The sequence below is a fragment of the Equus quagga genome, chromosome 5 (assembly GCF_021613505.1).
Source record: "Equus quagga isolate Etosha38 chromosome 5, UCLA_HA_Equagga_1.0, whole genome shotgun sequence".
NCBI classification, from domain to species: domain Eukaryota; kingdom Metazoa; phylum Chordata; class Mammalia; order Perissodactyla; family Equidae; genus Equus; species Equus quagga.
The window spans coordinates 41,101,307-41,120,078 of NC_060271.1; the positions used below are offsets into that span (position 1 = coordinate 41,101,307).

Consider the following 18,772-nt stretch of genomic DNA (forward strand, 5'->3'; position numbering starts at 1 on the left):
AACATCTAACAATAACTAAGGAGCAGCTTGGTTAAAAAAACAAAAAAACACCTTACTATTCTAATTAGCTAAAAGGTATCTACTACTGAACAACTACAACTAGGTAAGTAGGAAGGTAACTACTGGAGTCATTTTTTTTTTTTTAACTGAGACGGGAGCAGGCTAGAAGGATGAAGACAGGAACTGCCTTACTCAGTGGTGGTCTACAACACAAATTGTAGAAGCAAACTGAAGCAGTATTTTTCTACACAAACCTGAACAGTTGAAATTGCTTCCAAAGAGTTACAAATCAGGGTTGCTGGCATCTGTGGGAAAATCTACACAGAAAGAGCAGCCAAACTGAAGCAAGGTATGCTAAGTTAGGGTGGGAATTTAAGAGAAAGCAACAATGAAGATGATTAAAGGTACTCACTATGACAAAAAGATACAGATTTACTGCCTTGGGTTTTATCTTGTAAACAATAAACATGACAGGTATTTTGGAAATAGGCTCCCCTTGTACTATAAGATGAAGTCAGAAATATCTGAAATTAAGCCAAGTCTCAAGATAAAAAAAAAAGGGAAGAGGAGGGGCCAATCCTGAGAGACATGAAGCACCTCAGTAACTAAGATGAAACAAAAAGTGTTTCTGGGGGCTTGCCTGGTGGTGCAGTGGTTAAGTGTGCAGGTTCCGCTTCAGCGGCCGGGGTTCATCAGTTGGGATCCCGGGTGCAGACATGGCACCGCTTGGCAAGCCATGAGGTGGTAGGTGTCCCACATATAAAGTGGAGGAAGATGGGCACAGATGTTAGCTCAGGGCCAGTTTTCCTCAGCAAAAAGAGGAGGATTGGCAGCAGATGTTAGCTCAGGGCTAATCTTCCTTAAAAAAAAAAAGAGTGTTTCTGTTTGGTTGAGTTTCACAACATTCTTTCCTACCTTTTTAGGTGAAAAAACCCCCAGCGTTCCTCCATCTTCCCGAATGGCGACTCCCATCTCAGCCAACAAGGCCTCTCTAGAAAAAACAACAAGCCTATCAGAATACCAATACCAAAATGTCAAATCAGTCTAATATAAACTGGAAAATAAAGCATGCAAAGCAAAAACAACTGCCCATGTTTAAAGTCAGTAATATGAATATAAATGAATCTGCTTATCCCATCCTTAAGGAAAAATTGCTTTTAAGAGAAACAATACATTCAAAATAAATTATGCTCCTATGTTAGGTAAAGTTATATTCACCCAAATATGAACTTTGTCTCATCTCACTTCAGAGGCAGACAATAATTCATAAATAATATGTCTGCTAATATATAAAAAGGAAGAAAGGAGTATTCCTTAAGACTATACATCCAACTCAAGGAATAATTTCTTCAAAATCTAAGGCGGCAATCAGAAAGTAACTCTGATATATGGAGTATTATCTATAAATGTGATTTTCTCAAATGTTACATTCCCATGTCTACTATCATATTGATTCAGCAATTCTAACATCTCTATATACTAAATAAGAAAATTCTAAGTAATACATTTACTGTATCAGTATATTAGAACTCACTTCTGCCTTATATTCTGGGAAACTGAATTTGTTGTTGTTGTTGTTGTTGTTGTTGTTGTTGAGGAAGATTGGCCCTGAGCTAACATCTGTTGCCAGTCTTCCTCTGTTTGGTATGTGGGATGCTGCCACGGCATGATTTAATGAGCAGTGTGTAGATCTGAACCTAGGATCCAAACCTGAGAACTCTGGGTCACTGAAGCAGAGAGCACAAACTTAAGCAAGACCCCACCGGGCTGGCCCCCAGGAAGTGACATTCTTAAATGTATATTTATTCAAATAGCAGAAGTATTATTTCGGGTTATATTCACCTTCAAGGTAGAGAACTACAAGGTTAAGACAGAATAGGGATTTTAAAGCTTGTAACTCAAACTACTTCACCTCTTATCAAAGAGGTTCTGCAAGAGAAAACTCTGAGAGACAATAGTTAGAACAGCTTTTTTTATTTGGTCTTTATCAAAGGCAGTCCTTTTGTAAATTAAAAACTCTAAACCGTTCAATATCTTCCATTTTTATATGCATCCCTAGCAATATGTAGTATGATAACTATTTAAGCACACAACTCCCTAGGGAACATTTAAATATTGAAATTTCACTTCAAAGTGTAAATTCAACTGGCCATAAGTCCCTAACTGGATTTATTTTTTGTTTTGTGTTTTGGGAGGAAAGGTTCTTTGTTTTTAACTTCTATTTTATCTTTTCTTACTAAAAACAAATCCAAATTTCCTAGAAAATTTAGAAACATCCCCAGAGTTTAACCTCCTGACCTCTCCATTCTGATAGCCTCTGTTTTACGCAACTTCTCTTCCCAGGTTTCATTCAACTCAGCAATGATCTTCTCAGATTCCTAAGGGAGGAAGTCCACAGTTAAAGTTACAAGAGTCTTATAATTTAACATACCATTTCTAGGAAGGATAGCAAGAAGCAGATGATGCCCTTTGAGGATATGAGGCAGAATCTAATATGATGACACTCTTCTTTTCTTAATATGTAAAGTAAAAATCATAAAGACTAAGCCTAACACTAAATCAGTCCAGATATATCAATTCTCTTAATTCCTAATAAAAATAACTTAATAATAAGAGAGAGAGATAGAGAGAATGTGTGTGTGTAGAATGACGGATAAAATTAATATCCCAAAATGCAACGCACTATTTCTGACAGCCACTTCCACAAAAGAATAGTCCCTAAAGGTATTCCTTGCATTGTTTCACTATTATTTCACCACTGATGGGGTTCAGAACATGCTCTCCCAAAATACGGCATACTGAATATTTCAAGCCGAAGTAAACTGAGAAATGGCAGGTGCAGGAAGGGCTCTCTGATCTCCTCCTGAAGCAGGTCATAAGACCCCCATGAGAGGTGCCCTAGGCCCTATACCTGGAGGAAAGGAGCATCCTTATCTCCGAAAAGGGAAAAGGGACAATTGTCAAGAGGAATCTGAACAAACAGGCCTCACTAGGTCTCCCCCAGTTTACTACTCTTAGCTCATACTCCTTTGTCCTATCACACTTTCCTATGACTTTTCACTCTTCATCAAATTTAGCATAAAAATGCTCAGGCTTAACACTTCTTTGAGTCTTCGTTTCCTTATGAAGGCTCCTATGCCACTTAAAATTTTTTTTAAATAAATTTGTATGCTTTTCTTTTATTAATCTGCCTTTTGTTACAGGGGCCCCAGCCAAGAACCTAGAAGAGTAGAAGGAAAGATATCTTTCCTCTCCTACGACACAATGCCCTCCTGAACACATCCCAACATGCAATATAGAAAGGTTTAGTACTAACCTCATTGGAAGGAATACAGCTACTAAAGTAACCATTTCCTAGTCTCTTGCTGAGTGTTTACTGTATGCCAGAAATATAAGAACTAAAACATGTTTCCTGCTCTCAAGGAGCTTACTGTGTACTAGGCAGAGAGAAAAGTAATTGACGATTCATCCATTCAATAATTATATATAACCCCATTATATGCCAAGCCCTGTTCTAGGCAACTAGAGATACAGCAGGGATCAAAATTCCTACCTTCAAGAGACTTACATTCTAGTAAAGAGACTGAGACAACCAATCAATTTTAATCAGTAAGTCAAGTATACAGTATGTCAGACAGCAATAAGCGCTTTGGAGAAAAATAAAGCCAGGGAGAGAAAGAACGGTGGGGGAAAGGGAGGGGAGGGAGCAATTTGGAGCAGGGTTGTCAGGACAGGGCTCACTGACAAGCTTCTATGTGAGCAGAGACAAGGAAACGCAAGAGCTGCCACACGGGTATGTGAGGGAATAGGTGGGAAATGCCTGGAGTTTTCCAGGAACAAGAGTGTGGCTACAGCAGAATATTTGAAGATTGTGAGCAGGTATGGTAGGGGAAAACAACAGAACAGTGTGCCAAGTGCTAAAACTGAAGTATTCACAGGTCGTTAGAAGGGGGGTGAATCAGTGCTGAGTGATACTAATGAACGAAGGACAAGGAGGAACTGACCAGGTGAAAAACGGAGGGAGGAGGAGTACCAAAAAGAGGGATGAACATATGCAAAAAGCAAGGGAAAATGCTAGCCAGGGAGACAAAATTAGAAAGTCAGATAATGATGATGGTGAGATAGTAAAAGTGATGATAGTAGTGGTAGTGACTGAGGATGAAAACTCTTATCATTTAACAGGCTATTATAAGACGCCTCTGGGATCCCAAAACATCACTGTCTACATAGAAAGCAACTGGGAACATGTAATACAATAAAACCCTAAGGTAGATGTCTGCTGGTATTTGGTTTTCAGAACGAGACACGGGAGCATATAAAAAAGCTAAAAGTAAAGACTCAAGGCAGCAGCTGCAAAAGCAAAGGAGTACGGGAGTCAGGAGAAACAAACAGGAGAGTACAATGATGATGAGGAGGAGGATGATAAAGAAGAAAGAACAACAACTAGCTAAGCTAGGCAAAGAGCAAAACTGATAAAAGTTAGAAATAGCATGGGCATCAGTAAAGTCAATATAAAGGGGGCCACATAGGAGGTACTCTTTCAGAAAAGAAAAGACGTGGTTACAAACTGGGAGAAGGTAGAACAAGTCTGCAGCAGGGGTGAGGAGGGTGGAGGGAAAAGAGATAAAAACCAGCTAACTTGGCTCTCATTAACCCTCCAAACACACACACAGGCTGAAAGACTAAAATAGCCACCTGAATGGCATCTTTACACAGGCCTCCAATAGTAATGATTAACATGAAGTGTATGTGCCACCCCAAAGCTACGTAAGGAAACAACACACCATGCTAGAGGGCCAGCACCAAGAAAAACCCATACAACTCCAGCAAACAGTGAGACAGCCAGGAAAGGAAATGTACCAGGTACCAAGTGATCAATAGTGTTATTTATAAAGCACCACAAAGGCTATTCACCAACTCTAACAGAGTAGCATTAAATGCTTCTGCAAACGACAGTAAAAGGACAAGTACACCATAGGTTATGACACCATAACCTATATGATACTAAGGCTTATTAAAGACAGCTGGGTAGAAACCTTTACGATCTCAAAGTAACAACTTCAAAAACAAAGGAAGGAAACAACAGGACGCCCCTGACCAAACCAGAGCACCTAGACTGGTGCTCATTATACAGAGTGTAGCCCATAAGCCAGTGATATTGATTATGGAATACAAATTGACCCACAAGATACTTAAAATATTTTTTCCCCTGGTTAATCTTCAGAAAAACATCATGTCAGAACAAAGGTTTATCTGGCTGTGTTAAAGCTATCCTATTTTGTAGCAACTGTAAACTCAGCCCAAGGAAGAAAAGTTACTGTCTAGGAATCTTCTTACCATTTTGCTGTCAGCTCTAATGTGACCTCTCTAATTTTATTTACTACCTGGAAGATAAATCAGAACAAGATCTCTTTGTAGAAAAGAGATTTATTAAGCTAGTAAGGTACTATTTTTATTTTTCATTATAGCTTCAAGGTGCAATTTTTATGTTGTCTTTAAGCTATTTTTAAAAACTCTGAAGAAAGGTTAGAGAAAATGATATTGAGTGTCATAACAAAATTTCAGTGTTGGAAAAAGCCATTTATTCCCGAACCCAGAGATAAAGAAACTGAGGACCAGAGAAGCTAAGTGATTAACCCAAGGCCACACCACTCCCTGAGCCAGGTCTAGAATTGGGTTTCCTGACTCTTAGCGTTTTTTTCTTCAAGTAAGGCAGAATTGATAGTCTTTCAAGAAAATATTGAACAAAACAGCTCACCATAAATTAAGAAAAAGTGAAGGATACTCTTTCTTCAAATATGAATAACAAACTTAGTATAAACAAAATAAAAATGCCAATATGAAGATAGCTTTCAGTCTCTGAGTCACCAACTCACTCTGCAGGCAGGCCTGGCACACTGGTGTCCAGAGCTGCCTATAACCCATTCTAGAGGCCTAATCTAAGATTAAATTGAAATTGGGATTCACACTTCAGAAACGAGGAGTCAAGATAATCTTTAAGGGTCCTTCCTTCCTAGAGGTACTACATATAAAAGAATTCCAAAAAACACAGTGACATCAGTAACTTTATTTGAAGCTCCAAGGAATGTTGGGCTGAGGTATCATTCAATTTTGGTCTCATATCATATACGTCTAGCTATTTGTAGAGCACTGGTTAATAATTATGTTCATATGGCCAAACACAATTTAATCTTTTCATCATGACTCAGTTAAGATAGCAGAAAAAGGCACAGAACAAGACAGAAATATTTCCATGAAAAAAATTACAGTTTAAATTGTGATATTTAAAAGTTTAAAGGCTTACTACATGGAACATTCCTTGAACCTATCAGATAGCCAAGGTTTTACTGTACTGAACACAGCATGTTTCATAAGTGACTTCCAAGTGTGGGGCCCTCAGGCTGCCTAGCACAGCATTTGCCCTTGCATGCTTCTGTAGTGGATATTTATAGTCTAAGCCTAAGCAATGGTACTCATGGTACTGACTCTGATGCCAGACTAATAAACAAACACCAGAGCTACCACACAGTAGCTGTAGCTACATATTTAAAACCTTACTGAATAGGAATCCATATCAAGGATACATACAGTTCAACACAGTTTGAGTTGTGACTAAAAACTGAAAGCAATTACATTTCACTCTCTTGCTGGAGAGGTTTACGGAGGGCTCAAGATATTTATGATGGGGTAAACATGGGTCTCTTCCACACGAAAATAGGCTATTCAATGAACAAAGCAGTAGCAACACCCTGTGTAAAAGTATTCTACCAACTGATAATTTCTTTAAAGTCAAAAATAAAGAGAAGCAAAGGGAAACAAAAAATTAGAAAAATGAATCAACCTCCTCTATTACTGTCGTCCATTACAGTATTTTTCTCTAGCAATGGCTTGTCTTAGGAACAGAGCTCCTTCACACTCAGCAATGAAATAGTCCAAAAATGAGAAATTCTGAAGCATTTCTACCCTACAACCACTGCCTTGCACTGTGGATGTATGATGTTATCTGCCTGCAGCATTAAAATGCAGGTCTGCTAGAATGGAATTCTCACCATTCACAAAATAGAGCAGAACTAAGACGCTTATGCTTTGGTGACCTACCACGCTGTATTAAAAACTCAAGATTGACTGCAAAACCATAAAGAAGCTATTTTCTAAAACAGGGAAAATGAAAGGTTTCACTTATTGGCTAAAAGGAGAATTAAAACAGAGAAATTTATTTTCTGATGAAAGTAACGTAATTTTATTTTGTTTTGGGTGGGAAGTAGGGAGTTTGGGAGGAGGGATCCCTGAATAATGGCAGTGTTATTCCCTAGAAACTATTTGGAAGACACTGAGCGACCTAATTCTTCGAGATCTGGTTAATGTCTTGACTCCTAACATTCAACGTTATTTGCAGTTAGTCCCACTTGGCAATTGATAATTTTTTTCTTTTACACCACGATGTACATTAAAGGAAAATGTAATCTAATTTTTACACTAAGACTTTAATAAGCAAATAAGATTCAAAATCCCCAAAGAAAAAGAACATTTTACATTAAATAGTAAGTGAGAGATTTCACTTTCCCTTACCACAGAACCCCTACATTTCCCCCACTGACCTGAATAGAATCCTGCACAGCAACTTGGTCACTGATGCCTATTGTAATAAAATACATGAACAAAGCCTTCCTTCAGAGGGCTTCACTAATGTCTTTATTAACATTTCAATGTCAATTTTACAACAGCAGAAATCACCCTTCAATTTGCAACATTTAATGAAAAGATTTCTCACTCCCTCTCTCCCCTTGCCAGGTATTCAAAACTTCACCCGCTTTCTATTAACATGTTCTGAAGGAAGACACAAGATCATTACTTTAGTTTCCAAAGCACCTTATTTTAGAAGTGAGTAAAATGCCAAGGGAAAAGGTAGGCTGATTACGAAGCAGAAGCCCATTTTTCACATAAAATCTTTTTCAGCCTCATTTGAAAACCAAAAAGAAAGTATCTGCCTTCTTCAATTATCAAGCTAATCCCCTTTTAGTGGTGAAAGGCTCAGCAAACCTTTCAGTCCTTAACTGTTCAGTTGGTCACTGTTGTCACCGGTCCTTGCACGAGCAGCACCATGCAGAACACTGACTGCAACATGAAGAGGACTGTCAGCTACAGACTCCTCCCAAGTTCCCAGCTCCTCAAAAAGTCTCTCTGCCCTCCTCGCTTTTCCTACCCTGGCACTCCTGAAAACAAAGGCCAAAACATATGGATCAAGGTGACAAGCAGGAAAAAAAAAGCATCTGTGCTGCTGTCACAGTGATTTGATGGATAGCACCCCAGGTGAGAAGTGTCTGCTCTCACTGTAGTCACTGAGGAGAGAGGAAGAACCTCTGAGTCAGAGGGCTTTGCTGTTCCTAACTTTTACGCTCACTGAGAGAGACAAAAAAGTACCTGACAGAGCCAGCAACAGGCTGGAAAAGCAAACCTGGGCACCATGGCAGGCGACCTGCACATCTAAGACTCAAGCACACAGCACTAAGGCCCGTGACACCAAGTGCACCAGCACAGGCAGAGGGAGCTCTCCCACAGCAGTGACCACAGGGTTGAAGGCTTTCTATGAACTTCCAGAAGGTATCCTTTCACGTGTCTCTGAATAAATCTGTTACAGCTGCTCTTTCTCTGATACAGAAAGTTCAAACTTTCTTTTGATTGTATATTTATTTTACTAACAGAAGCATGGCTCTATGTAAATTTCGTCTTCAAATGAAACCAGGTGTTTCCAACGAATTAATCAGTTTCCAACTAAATTTCTAGTGAAACAATTTCACTGTGACTTATAAACTAACTCAGAATTAAAGTACCTACTTATCAGTTACTTTACATGGCCAACCTATGATCTGCCCATGCATTTCTCCCATCTCTGCCTGGCCATATCAGACTCAAGCATTCTGGTGAAAAGAAATTAATTATCTTAGAAAGCAGCAAACTGCATTTTCAGGACACCTGTAAGAGTTAGAAAGTTCTTCTATGTGCTGAATCAAATTCTCAGTAATTATCAGTCCTAATTCTGCCTTGTGGAGCTACACAGAATACTTCTCATTCAGTCTGAAGTTTTAGTTACCTTTAGACGTTCGATGGCTTCCTCTCCTCCAGGTGTAGACATGATCCTCTCCTGAATACTGGTCACAGATGTTAAGCCCACTTGACTATTGAGTGAGCAGGAAGATGGAGATGAAGTAAGGGACCCCATGGATGCTGTGGAAAAATTGCCAGGGCGTTGATTCTCAGAGGCTAGCAAGTACCTATGCTTATTGTTCTGAAAATCTTTCAGATCTGGGAGACAGAAAGAAGGGAAAGCAGAAAAAGTGGAAAGGAGGGAAAGAAGCAGAGGAAGAAAAAAGACAGGAAGGAACACCAGTGTAAGAAAGGACAGTATTAAAGCGCCAAGACAAAGACACGTTATAATACAAAGGCAAATTATAATTGTTCTAGATGGCAGTTCTAAAACATGTCTGTCTTTAATACTGGTATCTAGAGGTTAAGAACCACTTCTGAATTTAGAAACTAAACAGTTCCAGTGTGGGCTAATGTTGTATCTGGTGGAGGGTAACCAGAACCTGAAAGGTTACTCCTTAGGCAGTCTCCCTAAACAGCCATGCTATTGTTCCTTCTGTGGCTCCAAATCTACAATGTCTTAGTTTTACATAACTCTTAAATCCCAGTAGTTTCTAACAGGTAAGGGAAAAAGATGATCATTTATTTATCAATAATAATATATATCAGCCTAGCCCAGTGTTTTATGGCATTCCCAAATTCCCAAGCAAAAATTCCCAAGAAAATTCTATAGTTGGAACAAAAATCTGAGCACTTAGTAGTGCTGTCCTTCGTATAGCAACATTTCAACATGCTAATCAAATATTTTTAAATATGCCTTTTAAAAAAGGAGAGGTAACTGTAGAAATGACAGGAATTTTGTGTAAGTCCTGGTTAAGAACTCAGGGCCGACTGATTGCCTCAAAAGGCAAGAAGAGTCAGCAAATTAACGAATTTGGTGTAGTTTACATTCACTTATTAGAGCAAGCAAAAATTAAGGCTGATTACTTGCTAATTTAAGTAAGGCTCTTGCTTTGCCTAACAGTATGACCATGAGTCATTGGTAAGCCAAGTTCCTAGTATGAAATTCAAGTTTTAGGGACATACTTCCATTACTAAGGTCTTTAATAGAACTGTAAATTTTGCTTTTAAACCTAGTTTTGGTATAAAGAGCCACAAAAAACAAAATTCATTAATTCACTATTTGTACTTTCCTTCCTTAGTCCTCCTCAAACAAACACCAAAGGATCACCATAGGTATCGGTGCATTCCTATTTTAAAATTAGTTCATTTTAAATTTGAGAAAATCTACCTTGCTTAAAATTCATATCAAAACTAAGTAACTTTTCCTTAAAGGATACAATGCGAGTCAACACAAAGAGTCAGAAAAAATATTATTAGCTCTCTCTGGGTCTACTCATCTCTACTTAATCAAAGTCAGTTCTTGAAGCCCCTTAAAAACCAGTGGTTGCTTCAAGACAGTTTGAAAACCACCATCTGCAAATATAGAACAGAGGAAAACAAGCAAGTTTTAAAAGGACGACAGAAACTGGAGCAAAAAATTGGCCATCAGGTGATGGCAGCAAGGTAAGAAAGAGTAGAATGGACGGAGCTTAGAAGGTCCAATGGGACACATGCAAGCCCTAAAAAGAATTAAGAGTAGTAGATAAAACAGAAATTCAGAAGTAGTCAGGGCTGCTTTCCTGCACGGATGCAGAATTAAAACTTAGTCATGCAGAGCTTTTCAGGAGATTCCACAACTGCTCAGAAAAGAGCAGGACAACAAGCTGGCAGCAACACCACCTGGAGCACAAAAGCAAGAACAAGACGGTGTCTTTTCCACACCAGTATTGGTCAGCTTTGGAAATCTCAGACAGAGCTGTTCCAGTCCAAGAGTCACTCTGTGTTGGAACATTATAGCGTCTTCAAGGCCTAACCTCATCACAGCGGCCAGGGCTACATGTAGTTCCTCCTATGCATTTCCTGTCTATCAAGCCTCCTAAATAAACAAACCAATAAAAATTTAAAACTTAGAAATTATGTACAACTGAAATCTCACATCAATGTAAACTATGAACTGAATAAAAAGAAAAAAAAATCTAAAAGTTACCCCCCTAAAAATATCAAGATTCTTCATTTCTTCTAAGATAACAATTCCTTGATGAATTATCTTAAAAGGTAAGAAATTATTTCCTCACAACTTAATGATCTATACAGAGAAAACAATGAGGTGTGATCCTCTAAAGAATGTCCTCATTTCAAGCACAAATTCTAGACATTCAAGTTTTTAAAATTTAATTTGTAATTCATGAAGAGGAAAAAAAAGTGTTAACCTAACCATCAAGTAAGCTGAGGCCCAAGATATAGAGGAAACTAACTTAGCATAACCACAGGTGAGTGCTAACCCAACATGCAGAGCTACTCAATCATGGCGAGTTTGGCCAACTGGACGTGATTGTTTTTAATTATATATACACTAAAGCTCAGAATTACATAACTAGTTAAAAAGGATTTTTCTATTAAATATTGACATCCTGAAGGATCTCAAGAGGCCAAAAAAGGTGTAATAATGATTAAAAGCTAGTGCTCTGAGTTACACTACCCAATCTGAACACATAAAAACCACGGGAGCTCAGCAGCAAACTAACCACTCCAGGCAGCAGTGTCCTCACTGGTAAAATAGGCATAATGAAACTTTTTCAGTCATTAACAGGATTAATGGGATAATATATTTAAGGTACCTAGAACAGAGCTTAGCACATTATAAACACAGTAAATATGAGCTGCTGACATCACTATCACCATCTAAGATTTTGTATTCAGTTTAATCACATAACTGGAAAAACTGAAAAGCAGAAACAAGAGACTCTTAAGCCTCTTGATTTTATTCAAGCCACAGACTGAAATTCAGTGAAGACTGCTTTGCTAAATGAAGAAGGGCAAAAACAGGATCATTTCTGAATCTACAGTACGCTCTGTCTGGGATTTCCCTGTTAGGATTGCTGGCATGCAAAGCTCATTTTAAGGCTGATCCAGCAGAGGCAGATTAGCAAGTCAGAGTACTTGGAATAACCAATACATGAAATACACACATTTGCCTCCACTTCCAGAGTAATCATCGATCAATGGATCAACTGAAGGTAAGCAGGAGGGAAAATACAAGAAGGATCAAAGTTCAGGTTCAGTAGTGACACAGAGAGGGAAGAGAACAGTATTTGGCATTTGGGAAAATGAAAAAATAAACTTAGAATATAGTATCATTTTACAAACTGTATTCATCTAAATTTAGATGCCCACCAGTAAGAAGAACTAAACTAAAAGAAGCCTTGAAAATCTTATTAGAATTCCAAACAATACATCAATTTTACACTCAAAAAACAAAAATATGCTTTTAAAATAAACCCACGTACTATTCTACCTGAATAATCTAGTTAACTCACTTAACAGAACTTCTGATTAGACATTACATAGGCAGATCACTAAGGTTAAAAAAATACTCATTTTGAGATAAGACTGTAAAACAATACTCTCTGGAAGTCTAATTCTTGAACTTGATAAGGAAGTAGAGATCTTCCCCTTCATATATTAATAGAGAGTGGGGTGGGGAACATTTAATCAATTTGCAGGAGGGGAAAGATATCAATGAAAGGTATATCTGATCTGAAAGGAGACTGAAATGGTGGGTTTCTTATACATATATTACTGCTACTACATTAATCCAGAGAAACTCATAACAGAAAAACAAAAATTTCATGTAACATATTTATGAAGTGATTAATTTCTCAATGAGAATAAGCTTAACTTCCAAATAAACTTTATTGCTGATCTAAAAGAGAAATCTAACAGAAACACAAGTAGCGGAATATTCACGTTTTAAAAACTAATTTCATGAGTTCAAATGGATAGCCTGGTACATACTACATAAAGGAATTCTGAGATCATTTTCATTGGGTTTTTTAAGAAGAAAAAATAAAAAACAAAAAACCCTTTTTTCTACCATCTAGCTTAATCAAGTTCCTTAAATCTAAGTTTAAATGTAAGAACTCTGAAGAGGAAAGGTTTAGATTTTGTGCTGATCCTTAATTTACTTACTATCAATAATATCTCCTAGCCCTTGAGCACGAAGAAGGTCCTTCAGCCGTGTCACCTCCTCCTTTAATTCACGAACCAGTTTGGCATTGGGGTCCTCATTGATAACAGCATTGCATTTAATTTGTTTTGCACGATCTGCATATCTAGACCCAAAAAGAAAATTCATTGTTGCCATTCCTCAGATGCTCTCCTTTTCATAAGTAACATACCATTATTTCTAAAACAAACTGCTTGAGCATTTACATATTTTATGAGACTTTAATACGTTTGCAGAAAGCTTTACAGTACCTTATAAAGGATGGAAAAAAGGCTCAAATAAACTTAAGTAATTTATCCAAGATCATAAAGGAAATAAATACCAGAGAGGACTCAAAACTAATTTGTCAGACTATATAGCATTCCTTCCATTATATCAAAAGCGTCTTCAATGGGAGAAGAGTATGGAGTTCTGGACTAAAGTAATGGAACCTATTCATATATAGAAATATCCTATTAGAAAACAGCCTGCCAATAATTTTTTTATGCTACATATACTCATAATTGTATTACTTCTTATGAATTCAGCATTTCTATGACAAACACCACAAGGGAACACTTCTTTTTATAGAAATGAGCATTATAAGAAAACTTTCACTAATATCTAAAAGTTATCCAAACACCTCACTTGGGGATTTTTAATACCTTTCCTATGAAAAAGTTCCTGCCTTTCCCAACGAAACTGAACACCATAAAGAGGTAAACTGTATTATAATAAAAATCCTTTCTTCCTCACATTCTCATTGTTATGAGAGGAATGGAACACTACTTACACAAATGACTACTGATACAGCCAAAGAAAATCCATGGCATCCAAGTCATAAAAAATTACTTGTGGTGGCACTATGTTCTATTTAGCTATTGGGACTAAATTGGAGTACCTCAGAGTGCTTAAAGTTTCATCATAGTTGATATCTGCTGGGCTCAGAGCAGCAACCATTGCAGTCCGAGAATTGCCACCTAAAAAGATAAATCATGATTATCTCAGATCATACTCATCTTAGAAAGAAGAATTTTAGTGAATACGTCAAATCAGCACGATCTCAGATCCTAAGATTTAACAAAAAGTCAACAAATTTCTTGAATGTCTCCATGCTAAGTGCTGTTACACTCAAATGTTGGTGTCTGGATTTACTACGTCCAGTTTCTCGCTTCTCACTCCAATTAAGAACTCAGCCAGGGGCCGGCCCGGGGGCCGAAGGATTAAGTTTGCGTGCTCTGCTTCAGCGACCCAGGTTTCACCAGTTTGAATCCTGGGCAGGGACATGGCACCGCTCATCAAGCCATGCTGAACCGGCATCCCACATGCCACAACTAGAAGGACCCACAACCTAAAAATACACAACTATGTACCGGGGGGCTTTGGGTCAAAAGGAAAAATAAAATCTTAAAAAAAAAAAAAGAACTCAGTCACTCCATCAAAGCTGCTCTCAGTGATGTGAAAATCACTGGTGATGTAAACAGTCCAACAAGTCATTCTCAGCCTCTTCCTTCTATCAGCAACATTTGACACAGTTGATCACTACCTCCTTCTTGATGAGAAGGAGGGAAAGGGACTAAAAGAACAGTGAATGAAAGGCAGTGATGGGAAGGTCCGAAAACATCAGCAAAAAAGACTAAGGGCTGGTAATATCTGATCATCTGCACCTCAAAGGAGCACGGAGTTTTCAAAGAGGAAGAAGGAGAAATAATTTGAAGTAGGTGCGTGGTCAGGAAGACACAGTTCATGTCCTAAAGTCAACAGATATGGGAGAAAACCTTGATTTAAAAGTAAGCAAATCCAACCAGCTTAAATCAAGAGTAAAAATGAAAAGAAGGAAGAAGCACTCAAGTACTAGTAACCTGGATATCTAGAGATTCTTCTTCTCCAAAACAGACACATAGGACAATTAACCACAAAAGACAATCAGTAAACAGCTTTAAAAAGATAACTACACACCAGTGTTAACGTACCTAGATTTTCTCGAAGGAGCCAAGTAAGTACAGAATCCCTGTAGGGAATAAAATCAGTTTTCTTCTTCTTCTTACTCTATTAAACAGAAAGAAATGGCCTTAGCGTTATTAGGGAGGAATAATTCACATAAAAGGCAAGTCGGTCTAAAATTCCCAAGTAAATTAAATTACAGTAGAACTCCATCACTGTTGAAATTTAACACTCACAGCTTCAATTCTTCAAAATAACCAAAACTCACGCAATAAAGAAAATTTTTATTTTTATATTTTATTTTGAAGAAGGTATAACATATATAACAGTTTAGAGAGTAGTATAATAAGCTAACATATACCCATCATGCAGCTTCAACCATTATCAATATTTTGCCAATTAGGTTTCAATTATCCCTCAAACACTTTGCTACAGTTTTTCTTCCTGAATCATTTTGGAGTAAACTGCCGACACTATATCCTTTTACCGCTAAACACTACAGCAAATAAAAACATTCTCTTTGATACAATACTATTATCTAATATCCTGTCTATATCATGTCTTCTAGAGCTGGTAATGTTTTAAAGCAAATCCAACATTTCACCTATAAATGCTTCAGGTACATATCTCGAACAGAGAAGGACTTTTTTAAAAAAAAACATAACTACAAGATCATTATCACACTTAAAATTATCAAGAATTCCTTAATATCATCTAATACCCAATTCTCAAAGAATTATTTTTACTTTTGCAGAGCGGCAAATATATGAAGGTGGTGCATTCCAGGTTGGATATGTAGGTACGAGTCATTTAGTTAATGAATTTATTTGGCCAACCCTCAAATCATTAAGTGGGTTGCTGCGTATCTAGTAACGCTTGTAAAGTAATAGACATTTGGTTTCTTTGAAAGGCAATTATGCCCCAAATAAATCCAACCATTAGTTAGGACTCAAAGTGAAAAGGTCTAAGAAAGTGATGTAATTTGCTAATGGGGAGATTTGTAAAGACTGCAAAAGATGAATTTTCTATATATATCAAGAGTTTATTTGTCGCTCTCTGTAATCCTCATTACCACAGGATAAAGCAAAAAGCACCAATGCAAAGCCAGTGCTGAAATGGAGGAAATTATATCCTCTGAAAGTAAAATTTAATGCAAATGCTTTGCAGATAATAGCTACTCCAATATCTGCTGGCTGACTACTATGTCATGATAACTCAAGAAGCTACTAAGGAGAAAGCTAAGGTTCGCTGATAAACATCTCCCCTGCAATCAGTAGTTTTAGAATCCATTCCTGGTATAATCTGAGGTTAAATTAATCTAAGGATGATCTACTTCTTCCAAAGCATGGATATTCAGAAAAGGAGTACTAAGTAGCTGACTCCTGGTTTGTTGAGGAGGAAAGGAAGTAGGCAAGGGGCACTTTAATTCCATCTCTTATCAAAAACGTCCCCTCCATCTCATCTCACTCCACCCACAGACACACATTCCACCAATTAGAAAGTCATTTCCTGGGGCCGGCCCTGTGGCCAAGCGGTTAAGTTCACTCGCTCGGCTTCGGCGGCCAACGGTTTCCACGGTTCAGATCCTGGGCATGGACATGGCACCACTCATCAGGCCATGTTGAGGCGGCGTCCCACATGCCACAACTAGAAGGACCCACAACTAAAATATACAACTATGTACTGGGGGGATTTGGGAAGAAAAAGCAAAAAAAGAAAGAAGATTGGCAACAGTTGTTAGCTCAGGTGCCAATCTTTAAAAAAAAAAGAAAGAAAGAAAGTCATTTCCCATAGCAGGTTCCATTTCTAAATTACACAGACCTCTAGGGAGAACTAACCTTCTCAGTCATTCACAGCTTAGTGGGACTTTCATTCCACCACAAAGTTCTTGAGGCCTAAGACTCAGTTCATCTCTTTCCAGTTCTCTACTGCACCTAAACACTCCACATTACCTACAGTTTTTACTGAAAACACCGCAAGATTTAGGCTGCCAGTTACAACGACTGCAAACAGTACTATGAAAATAAGCAAGGTCAGTTTGCCAAAAATGTTCTATTTTCATTCTTGTCAATTAGAGTAAATTTAAGGAGTATCTAAATAAAGAAGCATAAATAAAACTTCCATCTTTTCTACTTGAAAATATCCCAGAATTTTAGCCATTTCTTTTCTATTTGCTCTCTTACACAAATTAATCTCACCTGTTCTCACATCTGTAATTTTTTAAAAATAAGTGCTTCAGTAGTTACATAAAAAGCTTTACTTAGATGTTAACTTCTCTAAAAAAAAGACTATTAAGTGTGGATGATAACAATCCTGTTTCCCTCCCTAGTGGAAATAACAATATATCTTAATTCACCAAAAATTATGCTTTTCATATAAAAACTAAAATTTATTTCTGATCTGTAATTGTTATGACAGATGCAAAGTATTAAACTGGGTTTTACAAAAGCAATTATAAAATATCATTTGCAAATTATTGTGGCACAGAGCAATGTAGGAAGTATACAGATAAATACTTTGTAAACTTTCCCTTTGGCTGATATGAATGTTAACAGATGAGCAAATGAACTAGACAAGTTAGAATGATCACTAAGTTTTTCATTTTTGTTGCTATTGTTGTTGTTTTGAGGAAGATTAGCCCTGAGCTAACATCTGCCACCAATCTTTTTTTCTTTCTTTTTTTTTTTTTTTTTTTTTACTGAGGAAGACTGGTCCTGCGCTAACATCCATGCCCATCTTCCTCTACTTTATATGTGGGACACCTGCCACAGCCTGCATGGGTCCACATCTGGGAGCCAAACTGCTGAACCTGGGGCCGCCAAAGCGGAAGGTATGAACTTAACTGCTGCACTACTACCAGGCCGACTCTCATCACTAAGTTTTAATAGTCTTCATGGTTCTGGGACCTAGATTAGATATTTGAAGAATATCCACACATGTATAACATCAAATAGCAGATAGATTTTTGAATCTAAGGCAGCTTTTTCCAATAAGCAGAGAAAAACAGAAAAGGGCATTACTTTTTATTAAATTATTTTTGAGAAGCAGGGAATAAAGAAATCTATATATTTTAAAATGTAAGTATAAAATATTTCAATGCAGATACTGCCTCTATCTCCAATGTTACTCATGTAATTCAGAATAAACTGCTGAGTGCTCTATTATTTATGCAAAAGAGCACTAATAAATTTTAGAGCATCTGTACAGAAATATAAGGAAAAGAAAAACTACTATATTTGGACTAAAAAGGATGCAAATAATATGTTTTCTAGACACAATTAGATGTTTAACTTAATTCTGCAGCGTTCACTATATGTAAAACCAAAGATTAGAAAAATTTTTTTTTAACAATTTAAATAATCCATGACTTTTCATGGTAGGAAACAAGTAAAGATAATACAAAGAGGTTTAAGAAAAATATACTAATAATTTCAAGAAACCAGGTGTGTTTTACAATGCTACCCTTAAGAAATTTCTTTTGTCGCCCTTTCTAGAGGTTTACAGGAGACTTCTTCAAGTGACAGTCCTATAGATCACTAGGAGAAACATCGTAAGAAAACACAATGCAGAAGCTTCCTCAAATTTCTCTCTTGTTCCTTTATTCTGAATTCCTTCCCGAAAGCACATCATGTTCCCTAAATTAATTTTGGTGTGAAG

General features: G+C 37.3%; 1 protein-coding gene across 6 annotated transcripts in view; it reads right to left on the bottom strand.

The window, feature by feature from the left end:
• The window catches only part of KIF1B (kinesin family member 1B), a 134,549-nt gene that overhangs the window by 69,263 nt on the left and 46,514 nt on the right, over positions 1-18,772 (bottom strand). For 3 of the 6 annotated variants that reach the window (XM_046661797.1, XM_046661795.1, XM_046661796.1), the window contains 7 exons: positions 15,145-15,220; positions 14,073-14,151; positions 13,156-13,298; positions 12,156-12,197; positions 9,092-9,303; positions 2,299-2,378; positions 916-991 (listed from right to left, as the gene is read on the bottom strand). In XM_046661797.1, the coding sequence (XP_046517753.1) occupies positions 916-991; positions 2,299-2,378; positions 9,092-9,303; positions 12,156-12,197; positions 13,156-13,298; positions 14,073-14,151; positions 15,145-15,220 (708 nt within the window). The remainder of the gene's footprint in view (positions 1-915; positions 992-2,298; positions 2,379-9,091; positions 9,304-12,155; positions 12,198-13,155; positions 13,299-14,072; positions 14,152-15,144; positions 15,221-18,772) is intronic. The other 3 variants (XM_046661801.1, XM_046661800.1, XM_046661798.1) reach the window with 2 other exon arrangements.